We start from the raw sequence: 24,909 nt of genomic DNA on the forward strand, positions 1-24,909 counted from the left end.
CCAATTGTAGAGATTCCAAAGCTTTACTGGCTTGCAGCACCAGTTATATCAAGTTTTATGCCCACTGGGTATTCTCAGCATTCAGACTAAAACCTTTGGGTTTTATTGTATCAAAAAAATTCAAAGGTTTTATGCTATCATGTGATTTGTGTCACTTTTTCAGAAGAGTTCTATGCTAAGAAACTGAAATGTCCACATCTGACTGAAGTAAGTTATAGCATCTGTAGACAAATCATACTCAGAACTATAGATGTTAGTGATATCTCGACAGTAATAACATAAACTCTGTTTAAAGGGGATCATATTCACCCTCAAGAAAGATAACTATAGAATAACTCGCATAATATACTAAAAATATGAAGAGGCATATGGCTTTATAAGGAAATCACCAAACAATACCAGTCTTCTCTTAAAACAGAACATTAGATCCTGAAAAAAAAATTTGTGAGGTCAGATAAATACACAAGATTCAGTCTAACTTCAATAAACATGTCAAATGCACCACGTATGGCAATCAAAAATGTATGAATTTGATCACAATGATTTTAATGATGTTGTAAAAACGTGTATCACTTGTTGGCCACACATCCCATAAACCTATACAAAGGAATGATATACGGTAGTTCAATGATTGAAGCATGAAGATGTTACCCTCCCACTCATCCATCCAAAATATAAAGTAAAAAATATTACAGATTCTGTTATCACAGATAAGCTCGAAGACAGCACTAAACACTGCTGGTAGTATACATATGTATGTACACACTACTAATGATATAATGATAATATATATACAAGTGTACCTAGTACACTCAATTATCTACAATTATACATAGGCTGAAATACTATCACCATGAATAAGAAAAAACAAACAGATCACAGATAAATACAAATGCTCACAAAACTTGACTTGTACCCCTCCCAAATCAGCAAACAAAACCAGTGTTACCTGATTCTTAACACTAAGTCATTCTAGCAAAAACAGATTAAGAAAATAATATTAAAGAACTGAAAAAAACATCTTGAAGTTCAACATGTATTTCAAAGGTAATAGTTATATAAATAGATGTAATAGTCTGCTAATCTTAAGGATTACAACTTGCCTTACACAATACATGATAAGGTCACAGTATCACAGTTAACATAATTCAAATTACTCCCTACATTTCACCAGACAACTTAGTACAGTCACACTTTCTATGTGTAAAGGTCAGAGGTCGACATAATCAGTGAAGTATTCTGGGAAGACTCGTATCAAATAAAACGATACTGGGTCTTTATGTAATGATTTCACATATGACAATATGTCTGAAGTGGGGGTAAGTGAGATGGGGGTGGTGGGAGTGCAGCGTAGGAGGCAGGGAGGAGTCATTGTTTTGCCCAGCAGTGTTTTTTTTGATGACTGATAAATTTTTCTGTCACCTCCTGTAACAACGTGTCAATTTCCCATAGTAATGAAAGCCAAACATAATGAAACCCAGCCATGAAGGCTTTATAGCACAGCCACACACATAAAAAATGTCACTACATTCATAATGTCTGAAAGCTTGGGGCAGTGGACTATCTGACAAATTTCTTGGTAAAGGCAGGAGTGGGTCCCAAGGGTTTGGATGGGTTCAGATTGGCGTTGTGGATTGGTGAGTTGGGAATCGGATCCAGGCGATTCAGACTTGGTGCACTAGAAGTGTGCTTGGAAGGTAAATTATGATGCCCTCCCTTCTCTCCTTTCTTTGACTTCTGTAATTTACACAAAAAACAAAATATCACCTGGAGTTTTCCTAAAACGAATAAAGCATACTAGTAGGTACAATACATAGTCAGCACATTACACCAATAGAGTATATCTACAGCAGAGGTACTGAGACTACATAGAGAACGGTAGTGGAAATTTCCACAACATCTCTGTGCTCAACTTGACAACTGGGGATTGATTTCTTAATTAGAAAAAGTGTGTGTCTCACCTGCCTGACCATATGGCATTTCCCTAAGTACTAGAATAGTTCATCCCACAGTATTATTAGAACCCTCGAAATCCAGGCCAACAAGAGTAATTAATATGTGCTTTTAAGCATGTTTACCAAGTCTTGTTTCATAATTAATATTTGTATTTTTTAGTTAATAAGAGGCTATTTTCTAAAAGCTTTTTGTACACTAAAAGGTAAGGTTTACTATTTTGAAATTAATTTTTTCATAATATACATAATAAATGAAGTTTAAAGCTGATACAAGTGAATGGGGAAGTAGTCATCCAGCACAACTTACTTTCTGTAGAGGGTTGAGAACTCCCACTTTAGGATCTGTATTGAAGACCTTGTTAAAGTTTGTCTCTCTGTTTACTAGTTCCATCTGGTAATACTGTTTCTCCTCCTACAAGATTTAACAAAATCACATCAGCATCAGAACTAAACAAATCCTCCAATTTTACCCACAGTTTCATTTTTTATTTCTTTTTAATGTGCAATTTTTCTTTATGTATTCCTTAAACATAAAAAAAAAAAAAAATTGCATCAAATTCAATAGTTTATTTTAGTATAGTCCCAAGATCTACCCTACTATTACTTGTCCATTTTTGTTTCAATGTAGTGGTGCTTTAAAAAACCCCAGAAATTCTAACACTCTTTTACATTTCAAGACAATGACTGAAAAAATGCCATACTATTAAGGTTTTCATCCTCATTTCTCTCTCCCTAATGGCATCCCTCAGCTGTGAGATAGCTTCGAGATCCTCTGGTCTTGATTCACGATTATTATACTTCTCCTCTGCCTCCTTCAACCTACATAACAAAGTATCAACATAATACATTAGTATGAAAGGAATCAATATTTCATCAACATTTTATTCAATTCTTTATTTTGGCTGATGTCTTCCAAATTAATGATCAATTTTAAACAAGACTTTTTGTTTTAGGAACTGATGAGTTCTTTCCTGGGTCAATTTGGTGCTTGCCCTACTTTGTGTTAAAAGATGATTTAGTAAGCATTCTAGCGCTAACATCTCTAACTTGTGTGCATCAATTTTAACATATCATAGATACAGAAACATATTCTGATGATTAAAGGAACTCCAGTGAAGTATATGATTTTAATTGTTACATAACAAAGCACCAAGATGCTCACCACTGAAAAATCTTTCACATTCATGGAGGTTAATTTTTTTGTTCTTCAGAATCTGTTCTGTTGGACTGACTATGAACATGTTTCTCTGATATGAATATTATAACAGACCATATCTCCTTTTTTCACACTGATGTAGATACTCTTACTGACACAGAATGCTGAAACTTTGTAAAATATATTAAAACATATCTAATGATGTAAAGGTTTTGCTTTTTCAAGTTAAATTGAAAGGATACAATCTAACAGAATGTTCTCCAATGACTGAAGTTTGATACTAACATGATTTGTAACTCTGAGATTTTGTCCTTCAGTAGTTCCTGAGCCTCGGAAAAGTCAGCCATTAGTGTCTCAGCCTCTCTCTGGTGGTCAGCCTTTACACACTCTATCTCATGCTGGAACTTCTGAACTAATACCTCCTCCCGTTTCCTAGGTGAGAAAAGATTTCATTTTGTCTTATCTTATACAGTACAATAGATCAATTGGCTTAAATTATGACAGAAGTTAGTAAAATGAGTTCAGCCAACCCAATATTGTAAATATATTGTATTTTTGTGTAGACCTATGTACAATACATAGACTTTTAGACAGTAGTGAGTATATAATTCGCTTAGTGCATGTTTCCAGGAATTTTGTTTCAGGTACAGAGTAGGTGTATCATACTCAGAAAGAAAACCATACATTTTAAAATTAATACATTTTTACCATCAAGTGCAAAACAATAATATTATTAAAGGGGGGTAACTGTTGTTGACTATCAAACATACTTTAGTTGAAGATTTGCATCACTCCTGATCTTGAGGATTTCATTCCCCTTCACCTCAATCTCCCTCGTCAATTTACTGATATCAGACTTCAGACCTTTGACATCATCCTTGAGATTTTTTATGTGTAGTTCTCGCCCTGTTACCTCGTCTTTCAGTTCGTCTACTTGAATAGCATGAGCTTTGTCCTAAATATGAAGAAAAATATTAATACATGTACATATATAACATGTTTTGATAAATTAATTTTGATGAGCAGTGCCAGGAATTTTTCATTTGCTCGTTTCATCGTCTCAGAGAAAACTTTTTCAGAATTTCCTTTATGATGTAGAAGTTTCATTGAAAGTCAAAATAACAGTAAAATTTGAATGAAAATGATTCTTTGTCCAAGTATTACCTTCTGTTTTGAGATTTCTACTGCTCGGTCCAGTTCCATTCTTGCTGCATCCAGCTGATAGCTGTGTCCCCTCTTTAGCTCTTCCATTTCATCGCTATGACGTTCATAAATAAGTTCTTTCATCTTTTCTGCAGGCAGAAATAAAATCATCAGGATACTCTATGTATGTATAATCAGACATAATTCATCACCATAGAAAATACACACAATGCTTAACTAATACTACAACAAGTACAGTTAACATCAAAAGAGAAAGTGTAATTGTTTACTAAATTTCTTCGATGATATACCTGTTTCCTTGTGGTGTTCCTGTTTTGCCTCCTGAAGACTGAGGAGTCGTGACTTTTCTGCCTCAGATTTGAGACTTTCTATTGTTGCTTTATGGGCCGTCATACTCCTCTGCATATCATCCGAATGCTCTGACTTAAGCTTATTTTCTAATTCCTGAACACAAAAAACAAATATTAAGCAATCCCTTTAAAAACATTGGAATTTCAGATTTGCTATTAATAGGCTTAATGTATCTTGTTGGAAGATATTAAATGTGTAACAATTAAATTTGATAGAACTATCAATTACTTAGACATATCAATTATACAATTTATGGAACAATCCTATTAACTCTCTACATTAAAACTGATAGAGAAGTTCACTAACAATAAAAGATATTTAAACACAGACATATGCCATCCTTCTGTTCTGTACACTTAAAAATTTACCTTGGCCTCATCATCCTTCTGTTCTGCTAGCCTCCTCATTTTTTCCAGTTGCATCTCTTCCATTGAAGAAATCTGCTGAGCGTACTCATTTCCTGCCTCAACAAGTTTTTTCTCTAGCCTTTTTTTCTCCTCTTCCATTTCTTTTCTTAGGCGTTCAATTTCTTCCGCATTTGCTCCTTCTTTGTCTTCCAAACTTCGTTTAAGTTTGTCCAGCTGACACAGCAAAAAAGGAAGAAATATCATTGTCATATTTCTGAATGAATTTAAAACCTAGCTTTTTGTTATCTTTCTGTATTCTGTAGGACAGTCAGAGCACCACCTTTCTCTGTCTAAACTCAGAATAGGTCCTGTAGATGTAATTGTGTTTTATTTTAATGACTGTAGACATTATGGCTTGAGGAGGTACGACAAGTACATCATCAATATTAAAATAATAACAATTAATAAAAATAGAAATAAGACTTAGATTATCAGAAAGCTTATAGATTTTTTCTGTGATATTTTCTTGGCCGACATAGACTCTGACCTGGCACGAGTCAGCACTATATATATCTAGAGTGTTGTGTACCTGATTGTTAAGTTCATGGACTTTGTTCTCCCAGCCACGTCGAGCAGCAACCACTTCCTCGTCCTTTAGCCGTGCCAATTGCTGAAGAGCCGCCTTTTTCTCCTCATCTTTCTGCTGGGTCAGGTCAAGTTTCAACCTTGCACACTCTTTCCTATTTCAGGAATAATAAAATTGGTTAAGTGGGTGATCTCAGCTGGGTTTTTTCCTCAGTTTTCAGACTTACTTTCCCTTGTTTGAAAAATAAAAAGATTACTTTTTCTTGGTAAAACACTTATTACAATGCAAAATGATCTGTAAAAAACAAGAACTCCTCATTAAGACTTGGATAAAGAAAATGGCTGCTTGTTTTCCAACTCAATCCTACAATGTATACATTGGAAAACCATAAATGGTTAATTAAAAGATAATTTCTTTTTATATCCTCAAAATAAATAAGTATTGAATAAAAATATTTATAATTAGTAACAAAACAGCCCAGAGTAAATTCCTTCCTCTATCATTGAGTTTCTCCATTCAAGTTTTCCTACCAGAATGTTACATAACTTGAACCTCCTATCAGTGATACGTGAAGCATACCTTCCTGTACAGGTGACCTTTCCGTATGGCCTAATACCTGATTCCTTACCTCAGATTATCTGACCACTTTGACTCCAGGTCTTTAGCCAACTGGTCAAGTTTATTCTTAAGTTCCTGTTGAGCTTCAGCAAGCTTACTCTCATGTAGTTTCTTTAGCTTCTCCAGCTCAGCCTAAAATTACCAAAACACCATTAAACATATTTATATATGTAAAGGCATGTGGAGTTTCTACAGGAAATGTTGTTGGGATACAGGTCCATGCTCTCCACATCTTTTGGTATGGCAGATTTTGCAATGGTATGTGAAGAATTAGTTCAAGTTACCAAGGTCAGTGACTACACCCTATCAAGATCAATATGAGGGGAAGTTAAAAAGGAAAGGGCCTTATTGACAAATACACTTTGTCCAGATTTATGTACATTTTGTAGTACCAGAACAAGCTCTGGTTACAGACTTTACTCTGACCACTGATCACGATTCCTAATGTGAGAGACAGTGTGTAGATTATAGGACTTTTTATATATATCTCAATACTTATATCAAAGTCATACGGGTCAACATTTTAATATCAATATCAAAGTATCATTAAGTGTTTCTGATATTAACACTGATGTGGAGTGGTCACGGAGTATACTGTTGTTGTATAGTACTTAGGAATTGTCAAGTAGATCAAGAAGGAAAACTTGGTGAAAGAGACATTTATCTGGCTTTACGGCCCACATATACAATTTCCAGGTTTCACTGAGATAAGTTCTCAATTGCTCTCTTCAGCCATTCCATGATCATAAAGTTTGATTAAGTTCAGTCTCATGGCATAAGACTATCTTTAATTGCAATTAAACAAAGCAAATTGTTATACATGTAGGCTGTGATGTACGACCATCCCATCCCTCAATTTTGTATTGTTAACCTTGACCTTCTATATACCAAACCTCCATCCCATCATTGCCTCTATTCCATCCTCTTGACTCAGTGTAATTATCCTTAACGTTTGTATTCAAAATTAACTATCCAATCCCGTTAAGCTAATTGGCTTGTCATAATAAAAAAGTCTCCCTGTGAACTTAGCTTAGTAAATATCTCACAGTGATACTACTCAGATCATACATAAAACAAGTTACATGTTATTATCATCAACATAGGTGAAATGGAAAAGGAAGAAAGGATGTAGTGTTAGCCTTCAATAACCGTACATATTTACCACAGCAGCTAAACCTCACTCAACAGACAATTCAATATGATAGGTAAGTGTCTTGACTCTCTCAATTCCTGTCTGATAATTTCAGTACTTGAATGAATGGTCTCAAGTATGTTGATCTTTGTTAAGTGGAAATGTATAATGTTATTTTAATAAACTACAACTTAAGTTGAGAGCTTGTGATACTGCAATGAATTCTATACTTAATCATACCCATCTATTTTACTCCAGACACAGACCTGTCACCTGTACTAGTCACATCATACCAAACAGGCACTGGAAATTTCTAACAAAAATTTTGGTATAGTATTTCTGAGTCCTTTATTTACTGTGGTGACCATGAATAACACCTGGACCAAGGATTCCTGCCACCATTACTTGACCACTGGTGGTCACTCTGAGCGCCGAATGCAAACCTTGATGGACACAACAGTGATCACGCCACCCACTGATACCTGTACAGTGACAACTCTAGCACTCTCCATCACCCTCTGTATCTGTGGGACAATGACAAATCTCATCAACATTTTGGCATTTACATGTAATTCCAAGGTTCATGATGACAAAACACCTTTCCTAAAGACAACTGTGATCCTTGATTTACTTTTCCTGGTGCTCAATCTGCCTTATTTTATCCTTCAAACAGGATACATCCATCTGGAGCCATCACAGTATGCTGAACTCACTGTTTATGTTGGTATTAGGTATGTATCGTTGAAGTCATTCACATTGTGTCCTTATCTTGGGCTTACTAATACATGTATATTGGGATTATCAGATGATGAGAATAATTTCTCGGACATACAAAATTTAATGTATCGCTTTCTAACTGACCTTTTCATTTATTGACTTGCATTTAAAGGGGTATTCAATAATTTTGTCTCATACAACGTACCAATATATTACAACAGCAAATTTATCTAATGAAACAATAAGTAGTTTATATAGAGTGAAAAAACAGGAAGTAAGACTTATACTGGGACAAATTTGTGGTGAGATAAAGTACAAGTGTTTGGTAGGACTAAATATACAATAACAGAGTGCACAATCTGTTTTATGGAAACTGATAACATGGATTTCATCCATGAAAACAGGAAATGAAAAAAATAAGGTAGAGCACGGTCCCCTACCAAAATTGATACTTCTGTTAGTGGTGTAAATTTTGTATAAGGATTTATCAACATAATTAACATGATTAACGTGGAAATATCAGGATTAGATGTTACACTAAAGTTACATCATTATTTATAAATACAGTCAGTGATTACACATTATACAAATTGTAACAGATATGTATAACATACATTTTCTGGGAAATATGTTCTTAAACAATCATTGTTTTGAAAATGCATTGAAAAGCTTTTTCTTAATAATTTGAAGTAAGACTGATTGACTAAAACATAACAACATCAAAAACAAAGCAAAAAAAAATGATAAAAAAAAAAGATTAATTAGTATTGATTTTGAAACCAAACAGTATTCTACTGGGATTATTTCAAAATGCTTCCCTAATTTTTGATATTACCAAAAGTTACTCCATACAAATTCTATTAAGTTACCAGATATAAATGTGTGTTTTGTCTTGTTTTCAACTGTATATCGTGAAGGCTACTACAATGGTCAATACACATACTCTGTGTACACTTTGTAGGCATTCATAGCACCCCATTTATAGCAGTGGAAAGTTCACAACTATTGCAGATGATGATGTGCTATAAAAGATTTAAAATCTGAAGAGAAGGATAGCCTAATATACTTTCTTGTGTAACTTGACCTTCGTAAAAAAAATGGATGACTTACACTGAAGTAAGAACTACTAGTCTATATCTAAAACACAACTTTCTCAATGTCAAATTCTTATTTACAGGTATACATTTGGCTTTATCCTGATGTGTGCATCCTCATGGATGCTTGTTGCCTTGGTTACCAAAAAGATCCTCTCTACACAGATTGAGAGTGATGACTCTAGAATCAAGCCTCTTGGTGAACCTGACCAGACTGCTGACAGTACAGGATGGCGCCAGTTCTTAAAATCATCATCAATGTTTATTGCGGCCATACTAGTTATAGCAACATTTATCCATGGTGTCAAACTATTTGAGTACCAGACAGCTAGCTCTTCTGATTCTCCGTGGCTAATAAGTAGACGTCTGACAGGATTTGGATATGAGCTCTACACAGCTACTGTAAATATAGCTGTGACCACACTCGCTCCGTACATGTTTCTCCTGTGTTCAACAATATATTATCTGGTGACTGCTGTGAAAGTTTTGATGCGGAAGAAGAGTGAAAGAGAGGCCATCAGGGATATCTGGTTACTGTGTTTGCTCAGCCTGCTTCATCTTGTGTGTTATGGAGGATCCCTCTACCAGCAAATCCTGGTGTTATTTACAAAGGTTGTATCAATTGACAACTTTTGTTATGATAGCATCAACACTACCTTGATTATTCTGAACGCATCAATAAAAATTGTCCTGTTCAAATTATTTACATACCACTTCAAGCAGTATAAACTTCCATTGTCTGATGTTTCCAGTTTTCTTGTCAAACAAAATCTGAGAATGAGACGGGGTGATGTAGTGCGTGGTCATTCCTTCAGCAATCCTGTTTATGACCAGGACAGTGACTGATTAGAACTATATGGTACAAGTGACAGAGGTGATGTGGTACATGACAAGGACAATGTGATGCGTGACAGGGATGATGTGGTGTGTGACAGGGTGATGTGGTGTGTGACAAGGTGATGTGGTGTGTGACAGGGTGATGTGGTGTGTAACAAGGATGTATTGTGTGTGGCAGAGTGACGTTGTGTGTAACAGGGTGATGTGTTGTGTGACAGGGTGATGTGGTGTGTGACAGTGTGATGTGATGTGTGACAGGGTGATGTGGTGTGTAACAAGGATGTATTGTGTGTGACAGAGTGATGTTGTGTGTAACAGGGTGATGTGTTGTGTGACAGGGTGATGTGGTGTGTGACAGTGTGATTTGGTGTGTGACAGGGTGATGTTGTGTGTAACAGGGATGTGTTGTGTGTGACAGGGTGATGTGATGTGTGACAGGGTGATGTGATGTGTAACAAGGATGTGTTGTGTGTGACAGGGTGATGTGGTGTGTGACAGGGTGATGTGGTGTGTGACAGGGTGATGTGATGTGTAACAAGGATGTATTGTGTGTGACAGAATGATGTTGTGTGTAACAAGGTGATGTGATGTGTTACAGGGTGATGTGGTGTGTGACAGTGTGATGTGGTGTGTGACAGGGTGATGTTGTGTTACAGGGATGTGTTGTGTGTGACAGGGTGATGTGATGTGTGACAGGGTGATGTGATGTGTAACAAGGATGTGTTGTGTGTGACAGGGTGATGTGCTGTGTGACAAGATGATGTGGTGTGTGACAGGGTGATGTGATGTGTGACAGGGTGATGTGATGTGTAACAAGGATGTATTGTGTGTGACAGAGTGATGTTGTGTGTAACAGGGTGATGTGTTGTGTGACAGGGTGATGTGGTGTGTGACAGTGTGATGTGGTGTGTGACAGGGTGATGTTGTGTGTAACAGGGATGTGTTGTGTGTGACAGGGTGATGTGATGTGTGACAGGGTGATGTGGTGTGTAACAAGGATGTGTTGTGTGTGACAGGGTGATGTGGTGTGTGACAGGGTGATGTGATGTGACAGGGTGATGTGGTGTGTAACAGGAATGTGTTGTGTGTGACAGGGTGATGTGTGTAACAGGGAGATGTGGTGTGTAATAGGGATGTGTTGTGTGTGACAGGGTGATGTGGTGTGTGACAGGGTGATGTTGTGTGTAACAGGGATGTGTTGTGTGTGACAGGGTGATGTGATGTGTAACAAGGATGTGTTGTGTGTGACAGGGTGATGTGCTGTGTGACAAGGTGATGTGGTGTGTGACAGGGTGATGTGGTGTGTGACAGGGTGATGTGATGTGTAACAAGGATGTATTGTTTGTGACAGAGTGATGTTGTGTGTAACAGGGTGATGTGTTGTGTGACAGGGTGATGTGGTGTGTGACAGTGTGATGTGGTGTGTGACAGGGTGATGTTGTGTGTAACAGGGATGTGTTGTGTGTAACAGGGTGATGTGATGTGTGACAGGGGGGTGATGTGGTGTGTAACAAGGATGTGTTGTGTGTGACAGGGTGATGTGGTGTGTGACAGGGTGATGTGATGTGTGACAGGGTGATGTGGTGTGTAACAGGAATGTGTTGTGTGTGACAGGGTGATGTGTGTAACAGGGTGATGTGGTGTGTAATAGGGATGTGTTGTGTGTGACAGGGTGATGTGGTGTGTGACAGGGGTGAAATGGTATGTGACAAGGGTGATGTGATGTGTGACAGGGTGATGTGGTGACAATGATGTAGTGTGTGACAGGGTGATGTGGTGTGTGTAGGGTGATGTGGTGTGTGACAGGCGATGTGATGTGTAACAGGGATGTGTTGTGTGTGACAGGGTGATGTGGTGTGTGACAGGGGTGAAATGGTATGTGACAAGGGTGATGTGATGTGTGACAGGGTGATGTGGTGTGTGATAGTGTGATGTGGTGTGTGACAGGGTGATGTGATGTGTAACAGGGATGTGTTGTGTGTGACAGGGTGATTTGGTGTGTGACAGGGGTGAAATGGTATGTGACAAGGGTGATGTGATGTGTGACAGGGTGATGCGGTGACAGAATGATGTGGTGTGTAACAGGGTGATGTGGTATGTGTTAGGGTGATGTGATATGTGACAGGGGTGATGTGGCGTGTGACAAGGGTGACACAGTTTGTAACACGGACAAATTGATTTGTGACAGGGACAACATGTTACTTGACAGGGGCGACACCATATGTGACAGGGACAACATAGTAAGGGAAAAGGGCAATGTACTGTGGTATGTTGCTACTCCTTCAGTTATATCCTACTTAGAATCAGGATATAGATGGACAGTCTCACTGATGACTTTGTACCAGATGACTTGAGTAGAACTTCAGACTTTAATTTGTAAAATATGATTTATGTCTGACTAGAATAACTATAATGATGTGAAGGATGTTTCCAGAAAACAGGGTATGTAGTACTGACAGGGACTGCAAGTCTCAACCATTTACCTGTAGCTGCTTACTAATGAATAAATTGTACATTAATAAAGTCTTGTGAAATAAAAGATCTATTTTGTGACTTCTTGATAGAAAAGTAACATGTAGTTTATCAGTTGTGAGATCATGCTGTCAATTCTTGCTTGAAACTCTCATGGACTTTCAACTTCTGAAAACAGATCATCAGTAAATCGGGACTGGACAAAGCACAATCCATTAACATACCAGATTTTCACATACAAAGAGAATCCCAGAACAAGAATAAAGACAGTGACAGTGATGTTATATCAACAATGCTTATTTTCTGTTATGATATACATGTATATGTTGCAAACTGATGATCTAAGTAATAAAGCAATCTGTCTGAAATAATAATGGCTGTTTTGCTCTTGTTTCCTTGCCCTCAGGTCTTGCTAAATACACCCCTTTTACCACTTATATCTTTCCACATATGACTTTACCTTATAATTAGCAGCATTTGTCTTGTGAGTTTTTATTTCCTCTCGTGACTTCTCCAGATCAGATTGTAGTCTAGCTGTAGCCTCCTTGAGGCTATTGATTTTACTAGAGGCTGTTCCAAGACCAGACTCACTGTCTTTGAGAATCTTCTCCAGGCGTCGAACCTGTAGCCAGAAATTCAGTGAAAACAGTTTTCTGGTGGTTAAAACTGAACATTTTATTCTGATATGAAGCTTCATTAAGTACAAATGGAAAGAATAGCAAACTACATTAAGTGATATAGTAGGTGCCTGTCAGACAATATACCAATGTCCACTGGCTATATGTCATCTGTCATAAAATAGCCACAGCAAAACTTAGTAAAAATGTCCCTTTTTGGCTCAGCCCATCAGCACCTGTGGGTCAGAATCATGTTCAGTTTCCGATTACCATAAAACTATCGTCATATATTAATTATTTGGACAAAGTTTGAAATATTTTCTAAAGTAAACTTTACCCCTTTGCTCAGGGGAAATGTGAGACCCAGGGGTCATGAAATTCATTATTTCAGTAAAGCGCCTTCATACTGTATATCCTTTCATCTATGAAGAGCATTTTATTTTACCTTATCTTGGTATTAATAAAAGATTTCTTGAAATTTGAGACAATTTTACCATTTCTGGCTCTGACTCTTAGGTCTGTGTGGTTTGGGGACTGTATGATTAACAATTTTGGTTTGCTTTTGGCCACAAAATGTTTCTAATCTGTAATCGAAACTGATTGTGGGAGCTGGCTAGTCTATACCAGGTATGTACCCCATTCACTCTCTCCACAGCCCTGATTCTCCTAAGCAATAGAGTTCATGAGTGAGTTTATCCTCCTCATTGGGATGTTGGCCCATTCCTCTCAGAGGGCTGCTCTTAGTTGAGCCAGAGTTACAGGGGGAAGCTGGCATTGTCGAACCTGTCTACCCAGCTGGTCCCACAAGTGTTCAATAGGGGCAAGGTCGGGGCTTCTGTCAGCCGTGCCAAGCTAATGTTTGAAACTATCAGATATTAATTGTTTTTGAACGAAGCGTTTGAAAGATATTGCAAATAATGTCACCCTGCATTTCTTTATCCCTGGAGTGTAGATGAAAATCACATACCTCCTCTTCTGATACAGCTAGTTTGTTTGAAAGGTCAGTATTCTTATGATCATATTCAGCGATCAAAGCATCTTTCTCCTCGCTCACTTTGGTTAAATCAGCTTCATGTTGCTTTACCATTTTCTGTAAGTAGATCACAGATTTAATGAGGTGGTTTGAAATTCCAATACTTTCACAAATTCTCCCATACATGTGTTAAGTGATGACTTCTATTTAGTGATAAAGTTAGCACTTGTATAAAAGTATTCAGGCAATTTTGTTTTGATTTGAATCATAAATTAAGTATATATTTATATCCTGCTTTTTAATAGTTGCTTGGATTATTCCATTATTTTTTTTCTCTTTAAGAGTTGTATTTTTGCAAAAAAATATATCTTCATTTGTTAGTCATATTTATAAAGAAATGATATATTAATTTACAGATATCTTGATCTGGATGATTTTATCTAAAATCAGTAATCCAGCAGATGAGAAATTGTTCTTTCAGACACATTCTGATCAGTTTTCAATTTTTTTAATAAAAGTTACCTCCCCTTGAACAGGAGATGGTTGGCCTATACCTACCTGTTTGGTTTCGTACAGCAGATTATTGGCTTTCTCCTGCTGAGATTTTAACACATCTTGGTGGGTTTTATTGAGATTCTGTTTTTCTGCAGCATGTTTGTCAGCAAGCTCCTTTTCTCTGATAGCCATTTTATCCCGAAGAGATTGAAGATCCCTTTCGTATCTGGCCATCAAGGTCTGTTTCTCTAGCGATAGGTCATCCAATGACTGAATGAAACACAAACAAGCATTAAGGTTACTTAGTTCAGTTTTTTTTTTAACAAAAACCTTACAGAGAAGGATGTTAACTAACCACTGATTTTGTGTAATGAGAGTGCAACAGACAGGAAGGGGATGTTGAACTACATCACTTTACCTTCTGTAATGAGACCAGTTGTGAGTTTTGTTCCTTGCTCATGGAGTCTTTTTCTGACTCTACTGACTTCCATTGTGACTCTAGCCACGCCAACTTGTCCTTAAGTTTCTGAATCTCAATGTTTTGTTCCTGAATTAATGACTGCTGCTGTAGTTTTGTTGCCTCCAACTCGCCAATCAAACCTGAAATGTTGTTTGATATCTAAAACAATTGTCTACATCACAGATTATCTCTATACAGTAATGTCCATTTCACCTTAAAATCAATGCTGAACTCAGTGATTAAACCTATTACAGTCTTAATCATCAATCAAATTAAACTGAAATTATTAAAAACATCCATTCATCCAATTTCTCAGCCTATCTTTGACTTTCCTTATTGCCAATAAGTAGCCAGGGGCTCTTGCATTGTTCCTGTTTATTTCAAAGTAATAAAAAACAAATACTTGGTGAAAAGTTATTTTAAAAACTAGCATGTATATGGTATATGAATATATAGCAAAATTAAATTTTAACCTGATAAATCTGACACTCTATTCAATCCAAGAGAATACTACAACCTTAACATCTATAAAAATAACCGCTACAATGCACCAATGTTTAAGAAAGCTTTTTCAGAGCATTGTGTAGGGCTTTAAATGTAGAACCTCCAAGAATTTCATAAGGCTTATAATTTATCGCCTGAGAGGATTTTATATTGGTTATAATGTAGGGCCTCAGATGATTTATAGAGGTTAAAATGTAGGGCCTCAGATAATTCTATGAGGGTTATAATGTAGGGCCTCAGATAATTCTATGAGGGTTGTAATGTAGGACCTTGGGAAATTTTATAGGGTAATAATGAAGAGTCTTAGACAGAATTTTACAGAAGTTTGTAATGCAGGACCTCAAAAAAAAGTAGGTGTTATAATGTAGGGTTGAGAGAATTAATAGGGCAATATTGCAGGGCCTAGGAGAATTTTATGGAGCTTATATGTAGGGCCTCAGAGCATTTTATAGTAGTTATAATGTAGGACCTCAGAGAATTGTACAGAGATTATAATGTAGGACCTCAGAGAATTGTACAGAGATTATAATGTAGGGCCTCAGAGAATTGTACAGAGATTATAATGTAGGGCTACAGAGAATTATACAGAGATTATAATGTAGGGCCTCAGAGAATTGTACAGAGATTATAATGTAGGGCCTCAGAGAATTGTACAGAGATTATAATGTAGGACCTCAGAGAATTGTACAGAGATTATAATGAAGGGCCTCAGAGAATTGTACAGAGATTATAATGTAGGGCTACAGAGAATTATACAGAGATTATAATGTAGGACCTCAGAGAATTGTACAGAGATTATAATGTAGGACCTCAGAGAATTGTACAGAGATTATAATGTAGGGCTACAGAGAATTGTACAGAGATTATAATGTAGGGCCTCAGAGAATTGTACAGAGATTATAATGAAGGGCCTCAGAGAATTGTACAGAGATTATAATGTAGGGCTACAGAGAATTGTACAGAGATTAGAATGTAGGGCTACAGAGAATTGTACAGAGATTAGAATGTAAGGCCTCAGAGAATTGTACAGAGATTATAATGTAGGGCTACAGAGAATTGTACAGAGATTAGAATGTAAGGCCTCAGAGAATTGTACAGAGATTATAATGTAGGGCTACAGAGAATTGTACAGAGATTATAATGTAGGGCTACAGAGAATTGTACAGAGATTAGAATGTAAGGCCTCAGAGAATTGTACAGAGATTATAGTGTAGGGCTAAAGAGAATTGTACAGAGATTATAATGTAGGACCTCAGAGAATTGTACAGAGATTATAATGTAAGGCCTCAGAGAATTGTACAGAGATTATAATGTAGGACCTCAGAGAATTGTACAGAGATTATAATGTAAGGCCTCAGAGAATTGTACAGAGATTATAATGAAGGGCCTCAGAGAATTGTACAGAGATTATAATGTAGGACCTCAGAGAATTGTACAGAGATTATAATGTAGGACCTCAGAGAATTGTACAGAGATTATAATGTAGGACCTCAGAGAATTGTACAGAGATTATAATGTAGGGCTACAGAGAATTGTACAGAGATTATAATGTAGGGCTACAGAGAATTGTACAGAGATTATAATGTAGGGCCTCAGAGAATTGTACAGAGATTATAATGTAGGGCTACAGAGAATTGTACAGAGATTATTGTACAGAGATACAGAGATTATAATGTAGGACCTCAGAGAATTGTACAGAGATTATAATGTAGGGCCTCAGAGAATTGTACAGAGATTATAATGTAGGGCCTCAGAGAATTGTACAGAGATTATAATGTAGGACCTCAGAGAATTGTACAGAGATTATAATGTAGGACCTCAGAGAATTGTACAGAGATTATAATGTAGGACCTCAGAGAATTGTACAGAGATTATAATGTAGGGCTACAGAGAATTGTACAGAGATTATAATGTAGGGCTACAGAGAATTGTACAGAGATTATAATGTAGGGCTACAGAGAATTGTACAGAGATTATAATGTAGGACCTCAGAGAATTGTACAGAGATTATAATGTAGGGCTACAGAGAATTGTACAGAGATTATAATGTAGGGCCTCAGAGAATTGTACAGAGATTATAATGTAGGGCTACAGAGAATTGTACAGAGATTATAATGTAGGGCTACAGAGAATTGTACAGAGATTAGAATGTAGGGCTACAGAGAATTGTACAGAGATTATAATGTAGGGCTACAGAGAATTGTACAGAGATTATAATGTAGGGCTACAGAGAATTGTACAGAGATTATAATGTATGTCTACAGAGAATTGTACAGAGATTATAATGTAGGGCTACAGAGAATTGTACAGAGATTATAATGTAGGGCTACAGAGAATTGTACAGAGATTATAATGTAGGGCTACAGAGAATTGTACAGAGATTATAATGTAGGACCTCAGAGAATTGTACAGAGATTATAATGTAGGACCTCAGAGAATTGTACAGAGATTATAATGTAGGGTAGGGCTACAGAGAATTGTACAGAGATTATAATGTAGGGCTACAGAGAATTGTACAGAGATTATAATGTAGGGCTACAGAGAATTGTACAGAGATTATAATGTAGGGCGACAGAGAATTGTACAGAGATTATAATGTAGGGCTACAGAGAATTGTACAGAGATTATAATGTAGGGCTACAGAGAATTGTACAGAGATTATAATGTAGGGCTACAGAGAATTGTACAGAGATTATAATGTAGGGCTACAGAGAATTGTACAGAGATTATAATGTAGGGCTACAGAGAATTGTACAGAGATTATAATGTAGGACCTCAGAGAATTGTACAGAGATTATAATGTAAGGCCTCAGAGAATTGTACAGAGATTATAATGTAGGGCTACAGAGAATTGTACAGAGATTATAATGTAGGGCTACAGAGAATTGTACAGAGATTATAATGTAGGGCTACAGAGAATTGTACAGAGATTATAATGTAGGGCTACAGAGAATTGTACAGAGATTATAATTATCAGAGAATTGTACAGAGATGTAAGGACCTCAGAGAATTGTACAGAGATTATAATGTAGGACCTCAGAGAATTGTACAGAGATTATAATGTAGGGGCAGCCTCAGAGATTATAATGTAGGACCTCAGAGAATTGTACAGAGATTATAATGTAGGGCCTCAGAGAGAGAGATTATAATGTACAGAGATTATAATGTAGGACCTCAGAGAATTGTACAGAGATTATAATGTAGGACCTCAGAGAATTGTACAGAGATTATAATGTAGGACCTCAGAGAATTGTACAGAGATTATAATGTAGGGCCTCAGAGAATTGTACAGAGATTATAATGTAGGGCCTCAGAGAATTGTACAGAGATTATAATGTAGGACCTCAGAGAATTGTACAGAGATTATAATGTAGGGCCTCAGAGAATTGTACAGAGATTATAATGTAGGACCTCAGAGAATTGTACAGAGATTATAATGTAGGACCTCAGAGAATTGTACAGAGATTATAATGTAGGACCTCAGAGAATTGTACAGAGATTATAATGTAGGACCTCAGAGAATTGTACAGAGATTATAATGTAGGGCCTCAGAGAATTGTACAGAGATTATAATGTAGGGCCTCAGAGAATTGTACAGAGATTATAATGTAGGGCCTCAGAGAATTGTACAGAGATTATAATGTAGGGCTACAGAGAATTGTACAGAGATTATAATGAAGGGCCTCAGAGAATTGTACAGAGATTATAATGTAGGGCTACAGAGAATTGTACAGAGATTATAATGTAGGGCTACAGAGAATTGTACAGAGATTATAATGTAGGACCTCAGAGAATTGTACAGAGATTATAATGAAGGACCTCAGAGAATTGTACAGAGATTATAATGTAGGGCCTCAGAGAATTGTACAGAGATTATAATGTAGGGCCTCAGAGAATTCTCATCTGAATATGTAACATACTCATTTCCCAAAACTAGCAATTTCAAAAACCGGTAAATTTTCTTTCCAAAATGTGAGACTACATGCCCCCATTCTAAATTGATGTAAATTGAAAACATTTAATAATGGACTGTTTATCATTGTAACAATGACTTCGGTAAAATTCGGGTCAGCTACACATTTGATGTCCTTACCGTATATAAAACCACAGAATACATACATGTAGTCAGCAATTTACACTGTACAATGTATTTTATGCAAATATGAAAATAAATGGTAATGCTTTTTCCCATTTGTATTAAATCCTATTTAACAATAATAAAGAGAAAACAAGAGTGACACATTTCACTGTGATTAAACAAATTGAGACAGTGAAGCTCACTTGACTTAGAACGGAGGTCTTCTGCTTGTTCCTTGCATCGTTCCTTGTATGTTGTCAATTCTGATTCAATTTCCTTTAATCTTGTTAAGGCATTTGATGCCTCGTTTTTGGCTTCCTCAAGCTGTAAAGCAAAAACTAAAGATTAAACCTATTGATTTTTGCTTCAATTCTGTAAATTACATTTCATGTCTGAATTCAAACTGCATTTTACAAAATTGATAAATATTCTTTTTTCCCACGAATCAAACTTGATATTGGAAAACAATTAGAGTTTCTCTTATAGGAATCTATTTTTTTCATTTTCTTTCCTTTTTTTTCGTCTAAATGATCAATATGATATTCAGTTGCAATACATATATAGCCACAATTTAAGCACAGCATTATTATTCATTGACTGTCTATCAGAATCTTAACATATTCATGATAGTAAAACAAATTTATCTTTTAGTAACCATAACATTATTGTAATGATACAGGATTATCCTCACAACACTTCATACTTAAAACAAAACATTGATTCCTTTACATTACAATACTATTACTAAAATATTTATGTATCAGCATATTGCCTATGGCCAACGAACAGAAACTACTTATATAAAGTTATTTTTTGATATATTGCCAGCATGCCAGGAAAGCACACATAACTGCCCACTTAAGTTAATAGTAAAACAAAGTATAACTAAAAAAAGTGCAAACACTTTTCAAGAGGATAAACTTTTTCTTTGTTGTCTTTGTTACAGAGTACATCAAGTTTCCAGATACAGTTACGCATATAAATTATATTCATATGTACATTCCCAAATATTAGGAAATTAATGAAAATGTAAATGGAAGGAGAAATGGAAAATGTCATGTCAATGCTTGGGTTAAGAACCTGATCATAATCTCATGGGCAATACATACCAATGTGTATCCAAGAAAAGAAATTCTATCTCAAATCAACACTCACTTAGGTGACTTGTTCTCTCAATTTCTACAAATGTACATTGGCAAACTGTCATTGATGTAACGGTTTAAGTTCTGGAAGGTCTAGAAATTGTATACTTACCAGTTTCTGTAGGCCCCCAGAACTAGACTGGTGATTATCTAGTGCTAACTTTAACTTCTCCAGTTCTGACTTGTGTTTCTCTACCTCATCTTCACTAACAGACAACTGGTTGACTAGACTTTCTATTTGTTTTTTCAATTCTCTCTCCTGAACTGCAAACTCTTTCTTCATTTTTTCCTGTTCCTCTAATAGAATTTTGCTGGAATTTTCATGTAAAGAAAGCTGTGATTGTTTCAAGGCTGCCAGTTCTTTTTCATAAAATGCCTGAGCTTTTACCAGTTTTGCCTCATATTCTTCTGCACTTTTTGCTTTTTCCACATTCAAACTGTCTAATTGTGTCTTTAACTCTTCAATCTGTCCTTTGAATTTATCTTCAACTTTAGCACATTCGTTTAACCAGTCTGTATTCTGTGACCGTTGAAATGAGCGAAGCTCATCCATTTCTACTTGGTGAGCTTTTTTCATGTCTGAAAGAGCCTGTTCTTTTTCAGAATCAACATTTTGCTTCCACTCCTCAAACAGTTCCAATTGTTTGTCAAATCTTTTCTTGGCAGTCAACACTTCCTGTGATATTCCGAGAAGCTTTTGAGAATGTTCCATTTTCACCTGACATTCGCGTTCTTCAGCATGCTGTTTAAAGGTTTCAAACCTTTGCACAGCTTCCTGCTTATATCGCTCATGGTTTGCTATGGTGGTTTCCATAGAAGCAATTTTTTGTCTATAGTCATTTTCCTCATCAAGCTTCCTTTTGAACACACTGATCTTTTCTTTGGTTTCTGACAGTATTTTCTGTATCTCTTCCTCATGTTGTTCCTTGAGATTATGGATAACTGCATCATGTTCATCATTTTTGGTGTTGAGAGCATAAATAACCTGAAAAGTAGTAAAAGTTATGATAATCTATCACAATAGACATTAAGTTCCAAAAATTGTCAATCAAGTGTAAGGAGATACAAGTATAGAAAAAAAAATTAACACTTGTCACTTATGTTCAATGACTTTACTAGTAGTGTGTTTATATGAGCTGAATCTTTTTGTATATTATGCTACAACTACAATGGATATCTATCATTTTTTCAGATAAACTGTTCCTGAAAGGACCAATCTAGAATGTTAATTAACAAAGAACGATTGACTTAATGTATATTGATAACATCTGAACCATGACTGGCAGAGCCAATGATTTCAAGACTAATCCATGCATAATCTGTCTGGCTACAATGTGAATGGGTGGGCTGGTTGGGCAGGAGATTATTTATGTAGTTATCTCCTTCTGTATACATTCAAGTCCCAAAGAAGAGTAAAAGTGAATATTAAGTAATTACAAATGGTTACATTTTGTACCATTTAATGAATGTGCAGACAAGAAAAAGCTTAGAAAGCAATATTTTGCCATTTGTATGCTTTTGATAGTTTGTATGTAATGATGGCGCATCCATTAATGACTCAGCTGGTTGATCTGGGTGGGGGTTAATTTGTGTATGTCGTTCCTCCCCCTGGGCCTAATAAATGTACCAGGAAAGTAAGAAATAATTCATATCTTGATAACAAAAAAAAAAAAAAAAAAACACTAATAAATCGCAACATTTTTACATAAATCTACTCAAATATTTTTAAAATGTGACACTTTGAATAAAATAATTTAGATATTGAGATTTACTAAAATCGACAATTTGGTTTTTTCAGGGGGTGAAACCATGTCGCACTCAACCATTATTTTTTTCCCCAACTTTTTGCAAATTACAGGTACCACACGGTTTGATTTTTTTTTCTATTCTTCACAATATTTTCAACGATCCGATTTCAAATACAACAGTTTTACACCCAAAAAGAGGCATGATTCATATCTAATCTTGCATTTATTATAATCGGGGGTTGTTTGTTGACACTGAATCCCCGGACCCGTGCTAGGGGGAGGTCACCCCTTCAGTCTTAATTTGTGAAATTCTTGATATTTAAATTGTTTCATTCGAAGTATCGGATCTCAAAAATATTTACGTATATTTACAAGTAAAGTGTAATGTCTATCAAGATACGTGTAGTTTTAATGTCCCGAAATATTACTGATAGCTGTTTTGGGAATAGCGAGATATTCTGGGTTATTTGTTTTATGTTGTATGCGATTCGTAAACATATTCACAGCAACATACCCGGCCTATTGGGTGTGATTACCATGAATATTACATAGATATACATGTAGATATACATTTCTAGACAATCAGACGAAAATTCGGAAACACAATCAACATATGAAAACGTAAACATCGAGGCATGTAGCCAAACCAAATCTCATAACAACCCATTAATCGGTATATTTATACACCTTTGTAAGTTGGGCAATTTTTTTCGACATCTTGAGGTGCATATCCTGTGAAACTTCCATGTCCTTTTGTGGATCTGCTGGTAAAGTGCCGTATTTCCCATTTTGATAGTAGTTAAAAGACATTTTGGCACTTGCCGCCATGTTGGTATTTTAAGGACTACTTCAAGATCACAGAAAATAGTTCGCAGCTAGTCTTCATGAATTTGTATGAAAATCTCACACATGTTCGTAAAATATCTAACATAAACAGACAACTGGAGTACTATATTATAGATTTGAATTTTAGTGTGTTTTCATTTATTCAAACTATTTTACTGAGTGATATTGAATATCACTACACCTCCGTAGTCACGAGTAGTTTATTCGTTGCTATGGCCGACCTTTTCCGAAGAGAATTTATCGGAATTTCTCGGGTTCTTTCATTCCATTGTCCACAAACCTGAAATGGATGGTTCGAAGCTTAGTTGGAACAGATTAGATTTTACTGACACTTTTTGCCAAATTTGTAACATGAACACCTGACACAGTCACATAAAAAGATTGAAGTGGTTAGCGGTTATAGTCAATAAAATTTATTTCTTGAAATATTGGCATGAACAAATTGAAATGTAAATCAATACTTCAGTGTAAAACCTTAAACATTTTAGAAACTTCGCGGCTTGTTGATAACAAAACTACATATTCAAATGAGTAATACTGCACAATGATTTAAACCACGATAATCTGACCCATTATGTATCTTGGCAACTTCAGGTCTAGAAGGAAAGCTAAGCACAGCGATAAAGTATCTTGGTGTCGTTTTAAACAATTTTCTTTCAAAATAAAAATAAGTTTGTTCAAAACTTGACAAAAACTGCTATAAAATGAAACTCGGATGTGCATTGATCCAATGTCATTTTGATCCTGTTGATACAATGTGTTTTTTGTTTTAAAAAAAATGACTGCGAAATATCTACACGTGTTCCGATAGTTCAAAACAAACGTTATAATCATAATAATGTCACTAGTGGTCAGTCGCACCGGACAAAGACTCACTCACTCGGATGTGCATTGATCCAATGTCATTTTGATCCTGTTGATACAATGTGTTTTTTGTTTTAAAAAAAATGACTGCGAAATATCTACACGTGTTCCGATAGTTCAAAACAAACGTTATAATCATAATACTCATGTCACTACTCACTCATCACTCACTCACTCACTCATTCATTCATTCATTCACTCATTCACTCACTCACTCACTCGTGTGGTCAGTCGCACCAGACAAAGACTCACTCACTCACTCACTCACTCACTCACTCACTCACTCACTCACTCACTCACTCACTCACTCACTCACTCACTCACTCACTCACTCACTCACTCACTCACTCACTCACTCACTCACTCACTCACTCACTCACTCACTCACTCACTCACTCACTCAATCACTCAATCACTCAATCACTCATTAAGCTTACGTATTTTCTTTTATAATGATGGTTTGATTAAACAGCGAATTCGACAAATATACAAAAAGTCAATTAAATTGATAATATATTTACAAATTTGTACAAAAGTAAAAATTGATAACTTAAACTGCCTCTATGTACAAAAAAACCAAAAAAAACCCCAAAAACAAAAAAGATATTTTATGTCCCCGAATCGAAAGATCGGGGGCGTATTGTTTTTGTGCTGATTGTTTTTCACGCATTATAGAATATAAATTAATAAAACGTATTTTGTCATTGCAGCGTGTTATATATTGGATTTTTACTCCCACAAGTTACACAATGT

At 36.0% G+C, this 24,909-nt stretch overlaps 2 protein-coding genes across 2 annotated transcripts; one reads left to right on the forward strand and one right to left on the reverse strand.

Annotated features, from left to right (window-relative positions):
* Positions 1–1,441: 1,441 nt before the first annotated feature.
* On the reverse strand, positions 1,442–23,274 carry LOC132556212 (protein FAM184A-like). The gene is made up of 17 exons (XM_060220604.1): positions 23,134–23,274; positions 20,811–21,683; positions 19,760–19,880; positions 14,933–15,114; positions 14,578–14,784; positions 14,014–14,136; positions 12,890–13,051; positions 6,188–6,309; positions 5,563–5,713; positions 4,995–5,207; positions 4,566–4,719; positions 4,276–4,403; positions 3,882–4,066; positions 3,397–3,543; positions 2,657–2,774; positions 2,263–2,367; positions 1,442–1,737 (listed from the first exon to the last, which is right to left on the reverse strand). Exons 1-17 carry the CDS (start codon positions 23,272–23,274, stop codon positions 1,561–1,563), a joined length of 3,309 nt encoding a protein of 1,102 aa, XP_060076587.1. The 3' UTR covers positions 1,442–1,560.
* Positions 7,645–10,567, forward strand: LOC132556213 (uncharacterized). Its single transcript, XM_060220606.1, has 2 exons — positions 7,645–8,040; positions 9,204–10,567. Exons 1-2 carry the CDS (start codon positions 7,676–7,678, stop codon positions 9,964–9,966), a joined length of 1,128 nt encoding a protein of 375 aa, XP_060076589.1. The 5' UTR covers positions 7,645–7,675; the 3' UTR covers positions 9,967–10,567.
* Positions 23,275–24,909: the final 1,635 nt, after the last annotated feature.

This window comes from Ylistrum balloti, unplaced genomic scaffold, assembly GCF_031769215.1.
Source record: "Ylistrum balloti isolate Yb309-2 unplaced genomic scaffold, AGI_CSIRO_Ybal_v1 Utg370554, whole genome shotgun sequence".
In the NCBI taxonomy this organism is placed as follows: Eukaryota; Metazoa; Mollusca; class Bivalvia; order Pectinida; family Pectinidae; genus Ylistrum; species Ylistrum balloti.

Bases quoted from the DNA above. Each gene is read 5' to 3' on its own strand.
- LOC132556213 (XM_060220606.1), top strand. From the start codon at position 7,676: ATGAATAACACCTGGACCAAGGATTCCTGCCACCATTACTTGACCACT. The intron at 8,041-9,203 runs GTATGTATCGTT...TCTTATTTACAG, and splicing joins ACTGTTTATGTTGGTATTAG to GTATACATTTGGCTTTATCC.
- LOC132556212 (XM_060220604.1), bottom strand. From the start codon at position 23,274: ATGGCGGCAAGTGCCAAAATGTCTTTTAACTACTATCAAAATGGGAAA. The intron at 15,115-19,759 runs GTGAGCTTCACT...ACAACATTTCAG, and splicing joins AGACCTCCGTTCTAAGTCAA to GTTTGATTGGCGAGTTGGAG. The intron at 13,052-14,013 runs GTATGTGATTTT...TTCTGGCTACAG, and splicing joins TAGCTGTATCAGAAGAGGAG to GTTCGACGCCTGGAGAAGAT.